This window comes from Gobio gobio, assembly GCF_949357685.1.
Source record: "Gobio gobio genome assembly, chromosome: 8".
Taxonomy (NCBI): Eukaryota; Metazoa; Chordata; class Actinopteri; order Cypriniformes; family Gobionidae; genus Gobio; species Gobio gobio.
Genome location: NC_137114.1, coordinates 16,316,170 through 16,340,489, shown reverse-complemented (window position 1 = coordinate 16,340,489; position 24,320 = coordinate 16,316,170). Strand labels below are relative to the sequence as shown.

The following is a 24,320-nucleotide window of genomic DNA, read 5'->3' as shown; positions in this document are numbered from 1 at the left end:
GTGTTTCGACCGCAGGAACTTTCCCCAGGAACTAGGGACGTTGGGGTGGTACTCAGTGTGTTTCGACCGCAGGAACTTTCCCCAGGAACTAGGGACGTTGGGGTGGTACTCGGTGTGTTTCGACCGCCGGAACTTTCCCCAGGAACTAAGGACGTTGGGGTGGTACTCAGTGTGTTTCGACCGCAGGAACTTTCCCCAGGAACTAGGGACGTTGGGGTGGTACTCGGTGTGTTTCGACCGCAGGAACTGGGTTCTAAATGAAGTTCTGGGTAAAAATATTCCCTTCAAAAAGTCCCTGCTTACGAGGTAGTACTTTTTCAAAGTTCAGGAAATTTCGGGTGTGGGACTTGGGCGCTGGATATGCTGATTGGTTGTGCACACCCAGCATTTTATTTCCACCTACAAGTCAGTTGCTGTGCGTGCAGTAAAAGTTGTTTGCTATTCGAATCAACAATGACGCTTATAAAAATATGACCGATGGACCGTTGACAAGGTTCAGGCTTTATTAAGTGTATTTGCGGAAGACGAAATCCAGTGGGCTCTGGAAATTCACGTGCAGTCCTACGTCACTGGACTAATCTTTTAAAAAGTTCCTGGGAAAAAAGTTCCTGGGACAAATTGTTGATGGCTTTAAAAAATAAATGAGGAGGAGGGTAGTGGTCACTACTAGTGGTCCCGGGTCACTAAAGACCCGAGGTATGCGTTTAAGGGTTAAATTACGTAACGCTGTTACATGTAACCAGTTACTCCCCAACACTGGCTTTGGTGAAATACAAGAGTCTCCTGGACTAAACTTCTCAGAGGGCAAAAGTTGCATGGATTAATAATGCCTTTATTTATTTAATTAATGCCCAAGATGGTCAGCTGATTGGGAAAGCATCACTATCATTACAATCCAAATGGATTATTCATCTGAAACCTTTTCATGCTTTGCTTTGTTGATATGTATCACACACAAACACAGAGCCTCTTCATATTCCTCTGTCACATGCTTGACATATGAACTGCACTTCTGTGTAAAATGCTTCCTCCCTCTGAAGAAGTACTGTAGTGTTTAGGAAATAAACATGATATTAGCTATCATCTTATATGCCAACTTCCTTCAACGAGCATCTTTATAATTCACTCCCACATTTTAAACCACACTGGGGCTATATAGGGTTGACATCATGGACAACCTAATCATAGACAACCCCATAAGGCCCATACCTCAAGCCCATAGTGTGCATACATTGGCCTCATCGTAAATGTATGAATTTGTACTATCTGACTTCTATGAAAACGTATGATATGATTACTAAAAATGTCAAACATACTAATTCATACAAATTTGTAACCAACTGACCAAATCATAAAACACTGATTCTTGAGATAAGGGACAAAGCATGTTTTAGATGTAAAAAAAAAAAATAACACTACATTATACATTTTTTTTTTATAGTTTTGTAGACAAAGGTCTCAGATTTTTTCTAAAAATGTATATTTATTCAATTCATAAACTAAGTTGTGTCAACTGCATTAATAAGCATGCTAATTTAATTTAATCTATCCAAAAACATAATGTTCCATTGATGTTTTAACATTATTACAAAATAAATTGAAAAAAGAATAAGAAATTTCTTTCAAAATGAACAAAAACCTTCACCTGACAGTGTTAAATACTGATGGTGTTGCTTTCCTTTTTTCCACCTTAACCATATGTTGTACAGTGGAGCAATACAATATTTCCTCAGTTGTAGCTGCCTTAAACATATAAAAAATGTCAAGATTCATCTCACAACTACAGAAACTATTACACTGGATGACGGAGTTGACGTGTTAAAGCTGTGACCGCAGAGACTTCAATATTGTTTGTTTAAAATATAAAAAAATTATAACTTCCAGGACTATGTGTCCTACTGAGATCGACAATGAGCAGGAAATAGTAAGAGCTCTTCAGAGTTAAAGCTGCCCATGATACTGCCTGATTTATTCAGATTTATAAAAAATCCTGACGAGTTGACGCACAGTGAGGACACAACTTTTAGCCATTTCTTTTTGTGTGGAAAGTATATAATTCAAGATTTACTTTTCATATTGTTTGATGTCTTAAAGATATCCGCCTTTTATTGTTACTGTGTATTTTTACTGTGTTATTTGTTGGATTTTTTCCATGTGTTTCCAAGTATAGAGTGTGCTTTTAAAATAATACTAAATAAATTATTTAAAAGTATAAACAATTAATGTCCTCAGTATACAAATTTCCTTTAATTGTAACTTTTTAAGTATTTTTATTTTGTTGATATTCTTACTTTTTAAAAATAGGGCTTTTGTGTTCAGGACATGTTTTGTCCCTTATCTCAAGAATCTGTGAAAATACTTCAGAATTGTCATGAAACTTTGGCTCAATGGGTTCCTGAGAAGAGAGCTCACTAACAGTAACAGTGTATCAACAGTGCCTTTATTAACCCCCCAGAGCCATGTGGAGCAGTTATATGATGGATAGATGCACTTTTATGATGGATTGATGGATAGATGCACTTTTATGATGGATAGATGCACTTTTATGGTCTTCAAAACAGAAGAAGCATTCACTGTCATTATAAAGCTTGAAAGAACCAGGACATTTTTAATATAACTCTGATTGTACTCACTTAAAAATGTTGGGTTAAAAATAACCCAACAAATAACCCAACTGTGGGTTGGTATAGCACCTTCCCAACTGTGGGTTATTTTAACCCAATGCATTGGGTTAAAAAACAGTTGGGTTAAAAGTAACCCAACAGTTAACTTTTTATTTTTATTCATGTCATTATTTTAATAAATAAAATACACATTTTCAAATAGTTTGTTTATTTGTATAAAACAATACATATGTTTTAAAATATATATTTTAAATGTCAAACTAAATATTGAGGAGTCTCATTTAATGTATTCATTAAATTCAAAATACACACACATAGGTAATACTTTCAAAACCTATTAAAAAAGTAGCCTACAAACAGCACACATTCGAAACTTATATTTAAAACCTACACAAAAATGTACATAGAGTAGGCTAAACATATATAAATTGTGTACATACAAAACGAATTAAAAATGAACACTAAATTTAAAACCACACAAAAGTGTACAGTAATACCGGTATTACATTCAAAACCTATACAAATTTGGACAGAATACACAAATTCATAATATTAAATCCTTCCATTTGCTCTTAATGGACACTGGACATTGCATGCAGACTGTGAGACAACTCAATAAACACATTTTAAACATATCGCTCTACAGGTTCTATCTCATCTTTTTCAAATTAGACTGGCAACACGCTTACGCGATTTATTTTGCCATTTCACCGTAGATTGAAACTCTGTGGAATAAATATTGGGGTGTTTTTTTGTTTGTTTGCTAGTTTGGGTTATAGGCTATCGCATTTTGGGAATGCTATCTTCCCTAAAGTAGCATAAAGTATTTTTTATGAGATATCGTCGCACATATGATGCATCCAAACTCTCAATACACTGTCAAACGCGCGCGCCTGATGCTCACAAGCATCGATATTCAAACCATGAGTTCAAATGGCCAAAATACTGACTAGTTTGACAGACAGGGCACTGGGTTTTGTGCACAGCCAGTGCGTTTGTCATAATTAGTCATGACTCATAAACAGTTCTGCTTTCAGTTTGATATATTAGCCTACTGACAAAACTGAGGCGACCGCGGTCAGGCGTAGATTTGTTGCGCAGCTCATCCGCGCCCTCGACGCCACAGTTTCTCTTCCTTTGTCGTTTGCGTTTTGAGGTGTTCGCAGATCTGGGAGTTGCTGACTAAAGAAACTGAGAGCGAAGAGAAGCTGCTGTCAGACTGGAGAACAGAGAGACATCTCCACACTCCGCTCGGATACAGAAGATCAACGCGGAGAAACGTGTTTGAGGATGGAGGTATGATTTTGTTTTATGTATTAGTTACTTTTTGCTCCTGGGTCCTGACTTTATTGTTTTTTAACTGCGCAATTAACATAATATGCATTCTAATAGCATATATAGTTTTGTAGTATAAATCCATGTAGCTATGTACTCCTATTGACTTGATAACAGTAAGAAATTAAACCAAATGCCTGTCACGTGCGTTTGTATTGACATTTAAGCAATAATCTATAACTTAGTTCCTAGAATCTAACCTCCAACACTGTTATGAATAGTAATAATAACCATATGTTGTAATAGTGTCTGTAAAATGTATTATTATGACATTTCAAACGGTATGAATGTGCTTTAATGACTTGTCAAGCCTTGTTACAATTAATGTTTGTTCATTTCAAGAGTTATTATAAAGTCTTGCCTTTATTGTTTTACTCTTTAGTTATGGACAGTTAAAGGATTGTTGCTTAAATGCATAAGACTCCCTCTGACTGCACCCACCTGGAATGTTTTATTTATTTACTTATTTTAATTTTTTTTGTGAAGAAATCTAAAAATGCTAGGAAATTGATGAAAGTTAGTGTCTTTCGGTTAGCCCTGGGACCATAATCATTTAATTTGGACCCAGACGTTCTCCGAAAATGTGTTTAACCTTAAATCTCAGTTAGTCCCCGGTGGTTGAAGTGAGCTGAGCAGATACACTAACAGACACATGCTGGCAAAATGACTGCTCAGACTGTTTTAACCCCGAATTACCACAGAGCGAGGAAGGAAGGGTCGTCTGCAGATTTTCTTCCTCTGTCTGTGTGAAAAGCACGAGCTCTGATTTTCTTATAGCCACAAGCATTAAAGTTCCTCACGTGGCATGTGCGTGTGCGGTTGGGCTGTTACTTCTGCAAGTGTAATCAAAGAGCATTCAACTCTTTTCTTGGAGTTCATCTTAAGGCTGGTAAAAGGGATGTGAAAAGAGGAGGTATGCTTTTCCAGCAGTTGACTGCACAGTCAAAAGTTTTAACTCACACAAATTTGTATGTTTCTCATCATGATCGTAAAAACCTATCTAAAGGCGTTTGATTAAAGGACTGGAATTAGTTTGGTAAACAAATTTGCCTATGTACTGTATGTAAAAAAAAAAAAGATAGAAAGAGGGCAGCCAACAAACTTCTTCAATGCTGTTAATCCCTATCATGAATATTTCAATTAAGAGCGTAATTTTTGTATAACCCACACATGCAAAGTTGATTACTGCAATTGAATAATTAACATAATTCATTGTTTTACACAGGTAATAAGTCTTTTATATTATTTTGGCATCTGGAACCCTTTCAGTTTGACAATTTTCTACTTCAAAGGACCATGGGAAGTTCACTTAACATTTTCTTCAATCGAAAATGCCTATTTCCTATTTATAACAGATAGGCTATTGTTTTCATTTCATCAGGCTCTTAATGATTTATGTAATCTTTTTGGATATCAGAAAGCCAGGTTTTTCCCAAATGTCAGTCATCGTTTGAACAGAACACATTTATCAGAGAAAACTATAGCTTGATCCATAATTCATGAAGGTCCAGAGTTTAAAGCTCTGCCTAAAACCAACTAAATTGTGTTGACCCAAATAAACAGATTTATTTTGAATGAACTAAAATGCATTGTGTGTAAAAACTTCCTTCAGTAAATTAAGTAAAGGTAATGAATTCATTTTTTGAGTGTAGTTATACCCTGTGTGAGCGAAGTCAGTACGTTTTAGTTCAATGCTATAACATTATCATTTTCAGGAAAAAGAAAATCCTCTCCTGGTCAAAATGACCCGAACACAACAGGGGGCTAGAGAGGGGTTATTGTTATACAGCAGGCGTACTTATCACATAAGGTTTACATGCATTGTCGTCCAATCCGATTTCAGATTCTGTGAAAGTTCTGTTTACAGACCCTAAATGTTGCAATTCGAAAACCTTTGTTAGATTGCGTGTTTTGCGTAACTTCAGTGCATGAGTTTGGAACCAGAGAAAGCCACCTCTCTTATTACCTTGCTTATAGGAAAATGCATGTCGATTAGAGCGCTTCACGCAAATCTTATTACATTTGTGGTGTGTGCTGGTGATTCACGCACCACTCATGCAAAATTAAATAGGCTTCAGTCATGTTTCCATTAAACATGGTATAAATGCATTGATCGAATTCCAGATATTACTTCCACAAAAGTTTATGGCTAGTGTTGGGGAAAGTTACTTTTAAAAGTAATGCGTTACTCCTTAAAAAAGTAACTAATTGCGGTACTTAGTTACTTTTTGTCGAAAGTAATGCGTTACATTACTTTTGTGCTTCTTTTTCTCACCTGGGCTGGGCTTGCTTGTTTGTTTTTTGAATAACAACAACAAAAAATTATATTTTTGGCAGATATAAAGGCCCTTTCACATCAAAAGTGAAATGAATAAGCCTCAGGCTGAAAGAATTGCAAATTCATGCCTATACAGTAGAGGGCGCTGTAAAAAAAAAACGTTCATCTATGCTGCCGTTCTGGATTGAAGAAAACACAAATGTGATGTTTATCTAAAGTAATTTTTTCTTATTAGTATGGTTGATATGGATAATCGAAAGTCAGCAGCAAAGACTGGTTAATAAAGTGAGATTAAATAGATAAAGTACATTTGTCTAATTCAATATATTTAATTATTATATATAATACTGTATCTGCTTTTTTTACTAGTGAAATGAGTAAATGCATGTTGACATTTAGTCTAGAACTACAATAATCATCATGATCACATGAGAAAACAAACTTATTTGAAAAAGTAACTCAGACATTTTGTTGTAAATTTAAAAGTAATGTGTTACTTTACTAGTTACTTGAAAAAAGTAATCTGATTATGTAATTCAAGTTACTTGTAATGCGTTTCCCCCAACATTGTTTATGGCGTAATGTGAAATATGTGAAATATGCAAGGATTCAGTGAACCATGTTGTGGAGATGCTGTGTGTTTACCACTGTGAAATCTTCTGAATTACGTTATGCTAGTGAAGTTGGTTCCAATCGATCGGCTTGATCATCCGCACTTTCAGAATTTGACTCAGGCTTAAACTGATACAGTAAAACCGTCAACATTATTAGGGAGGACTTCACCGTTGGCAAAATGGGCTTTCAATAAAAATTGGCTGCCTATACAGTATACGCGATTGAAATCGGTGCTATCTGATTAGAGAAGACAGAGAAAAGGGCGGTTGTCTTCCCTTTTTATAAATAGGTAGGAAAACTTCAACACCCATAATGCACTGGGCTGGTTGCCATCCAAGGCCCCTCCCACCAGTCTGATATGGATACACTTACCAGAGTTAAAATACTTGCTTTAGTAGGAAATACTTCTTAGCAAACTTCTAGTCATAATGGTGTCAACTTTTATTGTTCCCAGTGCAAGAATTCAAAGAGTAAACATTTAGCGGGAGTGAGTTACTTTCTGTTTCCACTGAACGATCCAGTGTGTTGTAGGCAGCCCGGGACTAAACGCTGCGAAGTTGTTAGAAATCTGTTTGTAGTCAACATTTCAAACTGGATGACCACGAACACAGTCTTTTAGGCCAAACGGAGATTGAAAACTGAAAGAGGTTCTGTCAGTGCCTCCCGATGCAAAATGCTGTCACGTTCAAGAAAGCTGTTGCCATAGTCTTCCATTTTCAGTGTTAAAGGGGTCATGAACTGTTTGGAATTGACTGAGGAATTGTTTTGAAAGCGTATGGGAAACGGCAACCGAAATGATTCGTCCCTCAGGGCTTGCAAAATATCTTTATCAAACAAACACAATGATTTATCTCTCATCCACTCGCGATTGATTGGAATGTTATTTTTGATTTACTTGGCCCGCCCGATCGGTGGATATAAGTGTGAACCGTACACACATACACACACGCCAAGTACGTTGCAGACTGCATGATCAAAACTTCTGCGATTGTATTTTTTCTTCAAATATCAAGTCAAGAGAGTGAACAATGCACATCAAGAAAGGAATGTTATTTCACTATTTAAGATAGCCAGTCGGGCAGGCCGGGCTTACATTTTGGTGTGAGGTATGTTTAGAAATTCGATGCGGTTTAGCTCCATGTAGGCCTGTGTTATGTTAGTGGCACGAGTCGGTGGGCGGGGCTACAGAATCAGGCATTGTTGTTCTTCTGTTGAGGCGGTGTTTCACTACAGTCAGACGTTATAGCCGGGCACATTCTGAGATCTCTCGTTTTCTGGGCCTGGTGTCTATAAAAGCTTTTCTTTGACTAACAAGGAAGTTTTCAGCTCTGAAACTTACAGGATATTTTATGACCTTGTATATATCAAAAGCTCAAGTGAAAGTTGATTTCTCAATTCATCACCCCTTTAAATCTACCCTTAAAATAACCGTTCTGTTAATAATCCTCTGTCGATCAATAACCCGACTGTCTGTGGGCGGGGCCGTGGGGATACAAAAATGCAGAAGTGTAATCTGTAGTTTTCATAAAAGCCATGGAGCTGTTAAAGTTACACTTTAAGTGTGTGTGTCTACAAAAGCCTTGTGATCTAAAGATTGCATTTTTATTGTAAGGGATGTTACATTTACAACACATCAGTGTTGGGGAAAGTTACTTTGAAAAGTAATGCATTACAATATTGCGTTACTCCCTTAAAAAGTAACTAATTGAGTTACTTAGTTACTTTTTAGGAAAAGTAATGCGTTACGTTACTTTTGCGTTACTTTTTCTCACCTGGGCTGGGCTTGCTTTTTTGTTTTGTTTTTTAATAGCAAAAAAAGTCCTTTTTTGTGCAAATGTAAAGACCTCTTCATACCAAAATTGAAATAATAGGCCTCAGGCTGAGGTATAAATGTGCTGCCATTCTGGATAATGGAAGAATAGGACGCAGGAGAAAAACGTTTTACCAATAAAAACAAAAAATCTAGTAATTTTTGCTCATGGCTTAACTGAATCATCAAAGGTCAGCAGCACGACATTGGTCAATAAAGGTAGATTAAATGCATAAAAATATTTGTTTTATTTAACATTTATATATTTGAGGTTTGAGTACTCTGATTTTGCATTTGACTGATTTTATTCATTTTGAGGAGTACAGAATCTTTATTGTGCAAGTGAGATGAGTAAATGCTCACATTTAGTCTAGAACTACAATAATGTTTACACACAACGCCTCTCCACTTATTTTTCACAACATGGGGGCAGGAGAGCTGTCAGTCAAATAAATGTGAAAAAGTAACTTGCGTCACTTTTTTGAAAAAGTAACTCAGATATTTTGTTGTAAATTTGAAAAGTATGCGTTACTTTACTAGTTACTTGAAAAAGTAATATTATTACGTAACTCAAGTTACTTGTAATGCGTTACCCCCAACACTGCAACACATGCTTGAGATGTTTGGCCAATCACAGCGCACTGGGTCAGCTAGCCAATCAGAGCACTCTGGGATTTTCAGAAGGAGGGGCTTTGTAGAATCAGCATGTTTCAGACAGACTGGTAATAGAGGTGCTGCAATCATACAGTGAAAAATAAAGCATTTTAACCCATTCTATTACACCCAACTTTTTAAAATAGCATCATATGACCCGTTTATCTGCTTATTGCAATTGAAATATTGCCATGTTGAATTTAAGTTGTTAAAATAAAACGATTTAAAAATGACAGTCAGTTGACGGTTGACAGTTGATGTGGTTTGGATACAACATGATACCTTGATTCTGTCCTCTGTAGTCATGCATCAGAGGGTTAAAAAGCATCACATATGCACATTTTGGTTATAGATTTTCCATCCATCTGTTTGTGCTTCCACTTTTACTATTATTCTAAAATGTTTTGTGCTACTAGTGTACATTGAAAGCATCAGTGTGTTCATTTTAAATGCCTGGAAAGTTTACATAGATGAGTGAGAGGAAGAGAGAGAGTGAAGGATGACCGAGAGAGGAAACACAGGCAGGATCATTCCCATAAGGGAAAGCTCTTTATGTAGCACAACTGCAAGCTAGTAGATTCATATAAAGAGAAAAGAAGAGCTTCTCAGAGTCACAGCACTGCAGAAAGCACGAGCATGTGAGAAAGATGAGGAAAATCCCACATGCCATTACGCTAGAGAACGGGGAGTCCCCTGGATCTTCATGCTGTGGAAGAAGGAAAGAGAACACAGTGTAACATGTGGCCCAAATATATGGGCCACATGTTTTATTAAGTGATATTTAGTAAGCCAACAGTTTTACAAGTGCAATTGGAAACTGCCACAGTTACAGATTGTACACTGCCTCGAATAGAGATATTATAAGAGCACCTGTTATTTGCTATAAATATAGATGGATGGAAGTTTAAAGAAACACCAGTTACAACACTTGCCCACCGCGGCCCCCCCGATCTGATACCATTTTCTGAAACAAGACTAGTTATTATGACCGCTAGCTTTGCCTAACTGCTGCACGGTTCTTCTTTGCTGCTCAGAATGAATTGTAAACAAAGGAAGTTGTGCTGTGTTGCCACAAGCAACCCCTGTTTAGAGCAGCGAATAAGAAATTAAAGACTGTTGCCGAATATATACTAGTGTCTGTGAATATTAAACCGCAAAATACTATTTAAATATTACTCCTGCAAATTATGCGTCTCTGTGTGGATGGCAGGCGGGCATGACACTTGCTGTAGTCTCTGCCGTATATCTCTATCAAGCGGCAACCTCCCCCAGTTTCTCAATGTCCATTTTTTTTTTTTTTTACAGTCATGGTCACTATATGAGGACACAAACGCATGAACAGTCACTTCATGAGAATTTACCGTTTCATTTGAGAAAACTGTCATATCATGAATACAGACACTCAAAGGTGTTCACGGCAACCTGTCAAAATAAAAGTTTGGTTTAGCGTGAAGAAATTGACAGAATATATTAGGCTACTGTTGTAGACAACAGTAGATTTAGCTACGTCTCTATGTAATAATAATACGTCTCTACTATTAATAATAATTATGCCTAGATGCTTGTAATGAGATTATTTTCTGATTAATATATATTTTTTATATTCCTACATTTATTTGTTGCGCTGTTTTTTATACAGTTATATTGTAAAACTAAAATATATTTTTTAGTTTGCGGTGTTAGATTTGTGGCTGCATTTGAAGTTCTTTTTCGCTTAAGAAAAATAAATAATATTACTGTCAAATGCATGTCAGATAATAAAAATACTGTAATAAATACAGTAGTTCACTGTATGTATTTGTTCATGTTTTATTTTGGGATAAGTCTGAAGCGCACCATAAAATAATTCTAGCAATTCATACAGGGCTAGTAGTATATACAGCTGTATATACAGATACACACCCAGGTATCGGATCAGTTCTCGCTATCGGCTGATACCCTGAGCCCAGGTATCGGATCAGTACTCAGTATCGGCTGATACCCTGAGCCCAGGTATCGGATCAGTACTCGGTAACGGCTGATACCCTGAGCCCAGGTATCGGATCAGTACTCGGTATCGGCTGATTCCCTGAGCCCAGGTATCGGATCAGTACTCGTTGTCGGCCGATACCCTGAGCCCAGGTATCGGATCAGTACTCGATATCGGCCGATACCCTGAGCCCAGGTATCGGATCAGTACTCGGTATTGGCTAATACCCTGAGCCCAGGTATCGGATCGGTTCTCGTTATCGGCTGATACCCTGAGCCCAGGTATCGGATCAGTACTCGGTATTGGCTAATACCCTGAGCCCAGGTATCGGATCGATACTCGTTATCGGCTGATACCCTGAGCCCAGGTATCGGATCAGTACTCGGTATCGGCTGATACCCTGAGGCCAGGTATCAGATCAGTACTCGGTATTGGCTAATACCCTGAAACCAGGTATCGGATCGATACTCGTTATCGGCTGATACCCTGAGCCCAGGTATCGGATCAGTACTCGGTATTGGCTAATACCCTGAGCCCAGGTATCGGATCGGTTCTCGTTATCGGCTGATACCCTGAGCCCAGGTATCGGATCAGTACTCGGTATTGGCTAATACCCTGAGCCCAGGTATCGGATCGGTTCTCGTTATCGGCTGACACCCTGAGCCCAGGTATCGGATCAGTACTCGGTATTGGCTAATACCCTGAGCCCAGGTATCGGATCGATACTCGTTATCGGCTGATACCCTGAGCCCAGGTATCGGATCAGTACTCGGTATCGGCTGATACCCTGAGGCCAGGTATCAGATCAGTACTCGGTATTGGCTAATACCCTGAGCCCAGGTATCGGATCGATACTCGTTATCGGCTGATACCCTGAGCCCAGGTATCGGATCAGTACTCGGTATCGGCTGATACCCTGAGGCCAGGTATCAGATCAGTACTCGGTATTGGCTAATACCCTGAGCCCAGGTATCGGATTGATACTCGTTATCGGCTGATACCCTGAGCCCAGGTATAGGATCAGTACTCTGTATCGGCTGATACCCTGAGGCCAGGTATCAGATCAGTACTCGGTATTGGCTAATACCCTGAGCCCAGGTATCGGATCGATACTCGTTATCGGCTGATACCCTGAGCCCAGGTATAGGATCAGTACTCGGTATCGGCTGATACCCTGAGGCCAGGTATCGGATCAGTACTCGTTGTCGGCCGATACCCTGAGCCCAGGTATCGGATCAGTACTCGGTATTGGCTAATACCCTAAGCCCAGGTATCGGATCGGTTCTCGTTATCGGCTGATACCCTGAGCCCAGGTATCGGATCAGTACTCGGTATCGGCTGATACCCTGAGCCCAGGTATCGGATCAGTACTCGTTATCGGCTGATACCCTGAGCCCAGGTATCGGATCAGTACTCGGTATCGGCTGATACCCTGAGCCCAGGTATCGGATCAGTACTCGGTATCGGCTGATACCCTGAGCCCAGGATTCGGATCAGTACTCGGTATCGGCTGATACCCTGAGCCCAGGTATCGGATCAGTACTCGGTATCGGCTGATACCCTGATCCCAGGTATCGGATCAGTACTCGATATCGGCCGATACCCTGAGCACAGGTATCGGATCAGTACTCGTTATCGGCAGATACCCTGAGCCCAGGTATCGGATCAGTACTCTGTATTGGCTGATACCCTGAGCCCAGGTATCGGATCAGTACTCGATATCGGCCGATACCCTGAGCCCAGGTATCGGATCAGTACTCGATATCGGCCGATACCCTGAGCCCAGGTATCAGATCAGTACTCGTTATCAGCCGATACCCTGAGCCCAGGTATCAGATCAGTACTCGGTATCGGCTGATACCCTGATCCCAGGTATCGGATCAGTACTCGATATCGGCCGATACCCTGAGCACAGGTATCGGATCAGTACTCGTTATCGGCAGATACCCTGAGCCCAGGTATCGGATCAGTACTCTGTATTGGCTGATACCCTGAGCCCAGGTATCGGATCAGTACTCGATATCGGCCGATACCCTGAGCCCAGGTATCGGATCAGTACTCGATATCGGCCGATACCCTGAGCCCAGGTATCAGATCAGTACTCGTTATCAGCCGATACCCTGAGCCCAGGTATCAGATCAGTACTCGGTATCAGCCGATACCCTGAGCCCAGGTATCGGATCAGTACTCGGTATTGGCTAACACCCTGAGCCCAGGTATCGGATCAGTACTCGATATCGGCCGATACCCTGAGCCCAGGTATCGGATCAGTACTCGTTATCGGCCGATACCCTGAGCACAGGGATCGGATCAGTACTCGGTATTGGCTAACACCCTGAGCCCAGGTATCGGATAAGTACTCGATATCGGCCGATACCCTGAGCCCAGGTATCGGATCAGTACTCGTTATCGGCCGATACCCTGAGCCCAGGTATCGGATCAGTCCTCGGTATCGGCCGATACCCTGAGCCCAGGTATCGGATCAGTACTCGGTATCGGCCGATACCCTGAGCACAGGGATCGGATCAGTACTCGGTATCGGCCGATACCCTGAGCACAGGGATCGGATCAGTACTCTGTATCGGCCGATACCCTGAGCCCAGGTATCGGATCAGTACTCGTTATCAGCTGATACCATGAGCCCAGGTATCGGATCAGTACTCAATATCGGCCGATACCATGAGCCCAGGTATCGGATCAGTACTCGATATCGGCTGATACCCTGAGGCCAGGTATCAGATCAGTACTCGGTATTGGCTAATACCCTGAGCCCAGGTATCGGATCAGTACTCTGTATCGGCTGATACCCTGAGCCCAGGTATAGGATCAGTACTCTGTATCGGCTGATACCCTGAGGCCAGGTATAGGATCAGTACTCTGTATCGGCTGATACCCTGAGCCCAGGTATAGGATCAGTACTCTGTATCGGCTGATACCCTGAGGCCAGGTATCAGATCAGTACTCGGTATTGGCTAATACCCTGAGCCCAGGTATCGGATCGATACTCGTTATCGGCTGATACCCTGAGCCCAGGTATAGGATCAGTACTCGGTATCGGCTGATACCCTGAGGCCAGGTATCAGATCAGTACTCGTTATCGGCTGATACCCTGACCCCAGGTATCGGATCAGTACTCGTTGTCGGCCGATACCCTGAGCCCAGGTATCGGATCAGTACTCGGTATTGGCTAATACCCTAAGCCCAGGTATCGGATCGGTTCTCGTTATCGGCTGATACCCTGAGCCCAGGTATCGGATCAGTACTCGGTATCGGCTGATACCCTGAGCCCAGGTATCGGATCAGTACTCGTTATCGGCTGATACCCTGAGCCCAGGTATCGGATCAGTACTCGATATCGGCCGATACCCTGAGCCCAGGTATCGGATCAGTACTCGTTATCGGCCGATACCCTGAGCACAGGGATCGGATCAGTACTCGGTATTGGCTAACACCCTGAGCCCAGGTATCGGATCAGTACTCGATATCGGCCGATACCCTGAGCCCAGGTATCGGATCAGTACTCGTTATCGGCCGATACCCTGAGCCCAGGTATCGGATCAGTCCTCGGTATCGGCCGATACCCTGAGCCCAGGTATCGGATCAGTACTCGGTATCGGCCGATACCCTGAGCACAGGGATCGGATCAGTACTCGGTATCGGCCGATACCCTGAGCACAGGGATCGGATCAGTACTCTGTATCGGCCGATACCCTGAGCCCAGGTATCGGATCAGTACTCGTTATCAGCTGATACCATGAGCCCAGGTATCGGATCAGTACTCAATATCGGCCGATACCATGAGCCCAGGTATCGGATCAGTACTCGATATCGGCTGATACCCTGAGGCCAGGTATCAGATCAGTACTCGGTATTGGCTAATACCCTGAGCCCAGGTATCGGATTGATACTCGTTATCGGCTGATACCCTGAGCCCAGGTATAGGATCAGAACTCTGTATCGGCTGATACCCTGAGGCCAGGTATCAGATCAGTACTCGGTATTGGCTAATACCCTGAGCCCAGGTATCGGATCGATACTCGTTATCGGCTGATACCCTGAGCCCAGGTATAGGATCAGTACTCGGTATCGGCTGATACCCTGAGGCCAGGTATCAGATCAGTACTCGTTATCGGCTGATACCCTGACCCCAGGTATCGGATCAGTACTCGTTGTCGGCCGATACCCTGAGCCCAGGTATCGGATCAGTACTCGGTATTGGCTAATACCCTAAGCCCAGGTATCGGATCGGTTCTCGTTATCGGCTGATACCCTGAGCCCAGGTATCGGATCAGTACTCGGTATCGGCTGATACCCTGAGCCCAGGTATCGGATCAGTACTCGTTATCGGCTGATACCCTGAGCCCAGGTATCGGATCAGTACTCGGTATCGGCTGATACCCTGAGCCCAGGTATCGGATCAGTACTCGGTATCGGCTGATACCCTGAGCCCAGGATTCGGATCAGTACTCGGTATCGGCTGATACCCTGAGCCCAGGTATCGGATCAGTACTCGGTATCGGCTGATACCCTGATCCCAGGTATCGGATCAGTACTCGATATCGGCCGATACCCTGAGCACAGGTATCGGATCAGTACTCGTTATCGGCAGATACCCTGAGCCCAGGTATCGGATCAGTACTCTGTATTGGCTGATACCCTGAGCCCAGGTATCGGATCAGTACTCGATATCGGCCGATACCCTGAGCCCAGGTATCGGATCAGTACTCGATATCGGCCGATACCCTGAGCCCAGGTATCAGATCAGTACTCGTTATCAGCCGATACCCTGAGCCCAGGTATCAGATCAGTACTCGGTATCAGCCGATACCCTGAGCCCAGGTATCGGATCAGTACTCGGTATTGGCTAACACCCTGAGCCCAGGTATCGGATCAGTACTCGATATCGGCCGATACCCTGAGCCCAGGTATCGGATCAGTACTCGTTATCGGCCGATACCCTGAGCACAGGGATCGGATCAGTACTCGGTATTGGCTAACACCCTGAGCCCAGGTATCGGATCAGTACTCGATATCGGCCGATACCCTGAGCCCAGGTATCGGATCAGTACTCGTTATCGGCCGATACCCTGAGCCCAGGTATCGGATCAGTCCTCGGTATCGGCCGATACCCTGAGCCCAGGTATCGGATCAGTACTCGGTATCGGCCAATACCCTGAGCACAGGGATCGGATCAGTACTCGGTATCGGCCGATACCCTGAGCCCAGGTATCGGATCAGTACTCTGTATTGGCTGATACCCTGAGCCCAGGTATCGAATCAGTACTCGGTATCGGCTGATACCCTGAGGCCAGGTATCAGATCAGTACTCGGTATTGGCTAATACCCTGAGCCCAGGTATCGGATTGATACTCGTTATCGGCTGATACCCTGAGCCCAGGTATAGGATCAGTACTCTGTATCGGCTGATACCCTGAGGCCAGGTATCAGATCAGTACTCGGTATTGGCTAATACCCTGAGCCCAGGTATCGGATCGATACTCGTGATCGGCTGATACCCTGAGCCCAGGTATAGGATCAGTACTCGGTATCGGCTGATACCCTGAGGCCAGGTATCAGATCAGTACTCGTTATCGGCTGATACCCTGACCCCAGGTATCGGATCAGTACTCGTTGTCGGCCGATACCCTGAGCCCAGGTATCGGATCAGTACTCGGTATTGGCTAATACCCTAAGCCCAGGTATCGGATCGGTTCTCGTTATCGGCTGATACCCTGAGCCCAGGTATCGGATCAGTACTCGGTATCGGCTGATACCCTGAGCCCAGGTATCGGATCAGTACTCGTTATCGGCTGATACCCTGAGCCCAGGTATCGGATCAGTACTCGGTATCGGCTGATACCCTGAGCCCAGGTATCGGATCAGTACTCGGTATCGGCTGATACCCTGATCCCAGGTATCGGATCAGTACTCGATATCGGCCGATACCCTGAGCACAGGTATCGGATCAGTACTCGTTATCGGCAGATACCCTGAGCCCAGGTATCGGATCAGTACTCTGTATTGGCTGATACCCTGAGCCCAGGTATCGGATCAGTACTCGATATCGGCCGATACCCTGAGCCCAGGTATCGGATCAGTACTCGATATCGGCCGATACCCTGAGCCCAGGTATCAGATCAGTACTCGTTATCAGCCGATACCCTGAGCCCAGGTATCAGATCAGTACTCGGTATCAGCCGATACCCTGAGCCCAGGTATCGGATCAGTACTCGGTATTGGCTAACACCCTGAGCCCAGGTATCGGATCAGTACTCGATATCGGCCGATACCCTGAGCCCAGGTATCGGATCAGTACTCGTTATCGGCCGATACCCTGAGCACAGGGATCGGATCAGTACTCGGTATTGGCTAACACCCTGAGCCCAGGTATCGGATCAGTACTCGATATCGGCCGATACCCTGAGCCCAGGTATCGGATCAGTACTCGTTATCGGCCGATACCCTGAGCCCAGGTATCGGATCAGTCCTCGGTATCGGCCGATACCCTGAGCCCAGGTATCGGATCAGTACTCGGTATCGGCCGATACCCTGAGCACAGGGATCGGATCAGTACTCGGTATCGGCCGATACCCTGAGCCCAGGTATCGGATCAGTACTCTGTATTGGCTGATACCCTGAGCCCAGGTATCGGATCAGTACTCGGTATCGGCTGATACCCTGAGGCCAGGTATCAGATCAGTACTCGGTATTGGCTAATACCCTGAGCCCAGGTATCGGATTGATACTCGTTATCGGCTGATACCCTGAGCCCAGGTATAGGATCAGTACTCTGTATCGGCTGATACCCTGAGGCCAGGTATCAGATCAGTACTCGGTATTGGCTAATACCCTGAGCCCAGGTATCGGATCGATACTCGTGATCGGCTGATACCCTGAGCCCAGGTATAGGATCAGTACTCGGTATCGGCTGATACCCTGAGGCCAGGTATCAGATCAGTACTCGTTATCGGCTGATACCCTGACCCCAGGTATCGGATCAGTACTCGTTGTCGGCCGATACCCTGAGCCCAGGTATCGGATCAGTACTCGGTATTGGCTAATACCCTAAGCCCAGGTATCGGATCGGTTCTCGTTATCGGCTGATACCCTGAGCCCAGGTATCGGATCAGTACTCGGTATCGGCTGATACCCTGAGCCCAGGTATCGGATCAGTACTCGTTATCGGCTGATACCCTGAGCCCAGGTATCGGATCAGTACTCGGTATCGGCTGATACCCTGAGCCCAGGTATCGGATCAGTACTCGGTATCGGCTGATACCCTGAGCCCAGGATTCGGATCAGTACTCTGTATCGGCTGATACCTTGAGCCTAGGTATCGGATCAGTACTCGGTATAGGCTGATACCCTGATCCCAGGTATCGGATCAGTACTCGATATCGGCCGATACCCTGAGCACAGGTATCGGATCAGTACTCGTTATCGGCAGATACCCTGAGCCCAGGTATCGGATCAGTACTCTGTATTGGCTGATACCCTGAGCCCAGGTATCGGATCAGTACTCGATATCGGCCGATACCCTGAGCCCAGGTATCGGATCAGTACTCGATATCGGCCGATACCCTGAGCCCAGGTATCAGATCAGTACTCGTTATCAGCCGATACCCTGAGCCCAGGTATCAGATCAGTACTCGGTATCAGCTGATACCCTGAGCCCAGGTATCGGATCAGTACTCGGTATTGGCTAACACCCTGAGCCCAGGTATCGGATCAGTACTCGATATCGGCCGATACCCTGAGCCCAGGTATCGGATCAGTACTCGTTATCGGCCGATACCCTGAGCACAGGGATCGGATCAGTACTCGGTATTGGCTAACACCCTGAGCCCAGGTATCGGATCAGTACTCGATATCGGCCGATACCCTGAGCCCAGGTATCGGATCAGTACTCGTTATCGGCCGATACCCTGAGCCCAGGTATCGGATCAGTCCTCGGTATCGGCCGATACCCTGAGCCCAGGTATCGGATCAGTACTCGGTATCGGCCGATACCCTGAGCACAGGGATCGGATCAGTACTCGGTATCGGCCGATACCCTGAGCACAGGGATCGGATCAGTACTCTGTATCGGCCGATACCCTGAGCCCAGGTATCGGATCAGTACTCGTTATCAGCTGATACCATGAGCCCAGGTATCGGATCAGTACTCAATATCGGCCGATACCATGAGCCCAGGTATCGGATCAGTACTCGATATCGGCTGATACCCTGAGGCCAGGTATCAGATCAGTACTCGGTATTGGCTAATACCCTGAGCCCAGGTATCAGATCAGTACTCTGTATCGGCTGATACCCTGAGCCCAGGTATAGGATCAGTACTCTGTATCGGCTGATACCCTGAGGCCAGGTATAGGATCAGTACTCTGTATCGACTGATACCCTGAGCCCAGGTATTGGATCAGTACTCTGTATCGGCTGATACCCTGAGGCCAGGTATCAGATCAGTACTCGGTATTGGCTAATACCCTGAGCCCAGGTATCGGATCGATACTCGTTATCGGCTGATACCCTGAGCCCAGGTATAGGATCAGTACTCGGTATCGGCTGATACCCTGAGGCCAGGTATCAGATCAGTACTCGTTATCGGCTGATACCCTGACCCCAGGTATCGGATCAGTACTCGTTGTCGGCCGATACCCTGAGCCCAGGTATCGGATCAGTACTCGGTATTGGCTAATACCCTAAGCCCAGGTATCGGATCGGTTCTCGTTATCGGCTGATACCCTGAGCCCAGGTATCGGATCAGTACTCGGTATCGGCTGATACCCTGAGCCCAGGTATCGGATCAGTACTCGTTATCGGCTGATACCCTGAGCCCAGGTATCGGATCAGTACTCGATATCGGCCGATACCCTGAGCCCAGGTATCGGATCAGTACTCGTTATCGGCCGATACCCTGAGCACAGGGATCGGATCAGTACTCGGTATTGGCTAACACCCTGAGCCCAGGTATCGGATCAGTACTCGATATCGGCCGATACCCTGAGCCCAGGTATCGGATCAGTACTCGTTATCGGCCGATACCCTGAGCCCAGGTATCGGATCAGTCCTCTGTATCGGCCGATACCCTGAGCCCAGGTATCGGATCAGTACTCGGTATCGGCCGATACCCTGAGCACAGGGATCGGATCAGTACTCGGTATCGGCCGATACCCTGAGCACAGGGATCGGATCAGTACTCTGTATCGGCCGATACCCTGAGCCCAGGTATCGGATCAGTACTCGTTATCAGCTGATACCATGAGCCCAGGTATCGGATCAGTACTCAATATCGGCCGATACCATGAGCCCAGGTATCGGATCAGTACTCGATATCGGCTGATACCCTGAGGCCAGGTATCAGATCAGTACTCGGTATTGGCTAATACCCTGAGCCCAGGTATCGGATTGATACTCGTTATCGGCTGATACCCTGAGCCCAGGTATCGGATCAGTACTCTGTATCGGCTGATACCCTGAGGCCAGGTATCAGATCAGTACTCGGTATTGGCTAATACCCTGAGCCCAGGTATCGGATCGATACTCGTTATCGGCTGATACCCTGAGCCCAGGTATAGGATCAGTACTCGGTATCGGCTGATACCCTGAGGCCAGGTATCAGATCAGTACTCGTTATCGGCTGATACCCTGACCCCAGGTATCGGATCAGTACTCGTTGTCGGCCGATACCCTGAGCCCAGGTATCGGATCAGTACTCGGTATTGGCTAATACCCTAAGCCCAGGTATCGGATCGGTTCTCGTTATCGGCTGATACCCTGAGCCCAGGTATCGGATCAGTACTCGGTATCGGCTGATACCCTGAGCCCAGGTATCGGATCAGTACTCGTTATCGGCTGATACCCTGAGCCCAGGTATCGGATCAGTACTCGGTATCGGCTGATACCCTGAGCCCAGGTATCGGATCAGTACTCGGTATCGGCTGATACCCTGAGCCCAGGATTCGGATCAGTACTCGGTATCGGCTGATACCCTGAGCCCAGGTATCGGATCAGTACTCGGTATCGGCTGATACCCTGATCCCAGGTATCGGATCAGTACTCGATATCGGCCGATACCCTGAGCACAGGTATCGGATCAGTACTCGTTATCGGCAGATACCCTGAGCCCAGGTATCGGATCAGTACTCTGTATTGGCTGATACCCTGAGCCCAGGTATCGGATCAGTACTCGATATCGGCCGATACCCTGAGCCCAGGTATCGGATCAGTACTCGATATCGGCCGATACCCTGAGCCCAGGTATCAGATCAGTACTCGTTATCAGCCGATACCCTGAGCCCAGGTATCAGATCAGTACTCGGTATCAGCCGATACCCTGAGCCCAGGTATCGGATCAGTACTCGGTATTGGCCAACACCCTGAGCCCAGGTATCGGATCAGTACTCGATATCGGCCGATACCCTGAGCCCAGGTATCGGATCAGTACTCGTTATCGGCCGATACCCTGAGCACAGGGATCGGATCAGTACTCGGTATTGGCTAACACCCTGAGCCCAGGTATCGGATCAGTACTCGATATCGGCCGATACCCTGAGCCCAGGTATCGGATCAGTACTCGTTATCGGCCGATACCCTGAGCCCAGGTATCGGATCAGTACTCGGTATCGGCCGATACCCTGAGCACAGGGATCGGATCAGTACTCGGTATCGGCCGATACCCTGAGCACAGGGATCGGATCAGTACTCGGTATCGGCCGATACCCTGAGCACAGGGATCGGATCGGTACTCTGTATCGGCCGATACCCTGAGCCCAGGTATCGGATCAGTACTCGTTATCAGCTGATACCATGAGCCCAGGTATCGGATCAGTACTCAATATCGGCCGATACCATGAGCCCAGGTATCGGATCAGTACTCGATATCGGCTGATACCCTGAGCCCAGGTATCGGATCAGTACTCGATATCGGCTGAGACCCTGAGCCCAGGTATCGGATCAGTACTCGATATCGGCTGATACCCTGAGCCCAGGTATCGGATCAGTACTCGGTATCGGCTGATACCCTGAGCCCAGGTATCGGATCAGTACCGATTTTGAACTTCCTGAAACGACTCTTCAGTAATTCCAGTCTAACTTCCGCTGGAATATTCATAGGTTTGTAACAAATTTGCATAATATGGTCTGCATTGGCTGCCAGTGAACAATGTCTACTTTGACTCTCAAAACAGACTGGGCCATCTGACCAATCAGAGCAGAGTAGACCAATCACAACAGACTGGGCCATCCGACCAATCAGAGCAGGGTAGACCAGTCACAACAGACTGGGCCATCTGACCAATCAGAGCAGAGTAGACCAACGCTGAGTCTGTTGTAGACTAGTCTGTTGTAGACTAGGCCATCTGACCAATCAGAGCAGAGTAGACCAGTGGGTTGTTTTATACACTGTAAGAAAAGAGATGTAAATCAGAAAATTATGAGAAATGAGAAAATTATGAGTTAGGGTTAGGGTTAGGGTTTTTGCATTGTAAGTTTTTGCATGTAAACCTATTGTAGAAGACTTCCAAAAACAAAATTAGGAGTCTTTAAATAGCACAATAAGGGCACTTTAAGTCACCAAACTTTAACTTTGAATAAAAAACGTCTGAAGCTGTGGATATGTAATAAATAAAGAATAAACATCCTGTCCAGCTTATCTTTACAATTATACAACTTGTCTTAATGCATTTGGCTTTGCTGTCAAACATTGGTGTTAATTCCTGTTGTACACCCTTGTCAGTGTCGTAATGTTCCCTCCTGTCAGGCCTCATGATGTGGTAGCTGTTTATCCCATTGCTTTGAGTGACGTAACACACAGAGAGCCTTTGTAAAAACACAAGCTGTGTGCCTGAAAGGCCGGTGAAGGTAGTGGAAAAGTGTGATCTTACAATGATGTAAAATTCAAACACTCATGTTTTCCTGGAATGGCTGAGGGAGACTTACATGTCTGTTCTCGTAATAACGAGACATGGAATGACCATATTACTCGAGTCTTAGCCCACAAGACCACTCAACCAAAGAGAATCAGTCCAAATTACTTATTAATTCATTATTTAAAATCCATTCTCTTTTCTTTACCTCATTTGAACACCATTTCCAGTTTTTTTGTGTGTGTATGGTCCATATGTTCCCTTTTACCTCATACAGTGTATAATCCTCATGACCCCAATGGGTTTGAATCTTGGCTGAACTGTGCGCCAATGAATTAAAGAAAATAGCATTATGTGCATCATGTGTCTTCTGATAGTGTTCACTCTTTGACAAAGACTCTTTTTTAAGAGTTCTCCACTGTGCAGGACATCATAAGTTTACCAAGAGGTCAGCTGTACAAATTTCTAGCACATGATTAGGAGCCTTACAAAAATACTGTGGTGGTACCATAGCATCCGGTGGTGTGGTGTTTGCATGGTCCTCTAAAAGATATGTCAAAGAATGGTCTACCACGGAAATTTTTTTGAAGCAGGTCTGTAAAACCTGGGGAAAAGTGTCCATTTAGTATTCATATTCAACTCAATGGAAGTTACTCAGCTGGCTGACTGGACCTTGCTAACTGGCTAAACCTTTAGCTAAACAAACAAAAAATTCTGTAATCCTTTGGCTGGAGTGGTTTGCTCTAACCTAATAAATCATGATAATTCACTGTTTATAGTGTAAATTGTAATGCATTGTCTGGGTATTTCACAAAACCAGGCAATTTTGGTTTTTCTATGATAATCTGAGATATGACAGGTGTTGAGTCTGGTGCTCTGGAGCAGTAGTTTCAGCTTTCCCTGGAGTGGTTTTGCTGTTGAATCCTCCTTTGACTGTAATTTGGTCGTTTTTATTTGCTAGTCAGAGCAACATCTGCTTAAGTAGGGCAGTCCTGTGGGAAACTTAGTGGTTCTTCCTTAAAATGGTTTTTTAAAAAAATGGTTTACTTGGAACTAAAAAAGGTTTTACAGTCTGATATAACAGGAAAACCTTCATTAAAGAACTTTACTGGTTCTTTAGTCTATGTATTGGTGCATTAAAGAACCCACCTATGTGAAAAGTAGTTGCAGA

The 24,320-nt window shown here is 44.5% G+C and overlaps 1 protein-coding gene across 2 annotated transcripts in view; it reads left to right on the top strand.

Annotated features, from left to right (window-relative positions):
• The first annotated feature begins 3,502 nt into the window (after positions 1–3,502).
• LOC307130576 (capZ-interacting protein) overlaps positions 3,503–24,320 on the top strand; it is a 43,684-nt gene continuing 22,866 nt past the window's right edge. The window contains exon 1 of one of the 2 annotated variants that reach the window (XM_079823619.1): positions 3,503–3,920. In XM_079823619.1, the coding sequence (XP_079679745.1) occupies positions 3,915–3,920 (6 nt within the window). In that variant the 5' untranslated portion in view covers positions 3,503–3,914. The remainder of the gene's footprint in view (positions 3,921–24,320) is intronic. The other variant, XM_079823620.1, reaches the window with a different exon arrangement.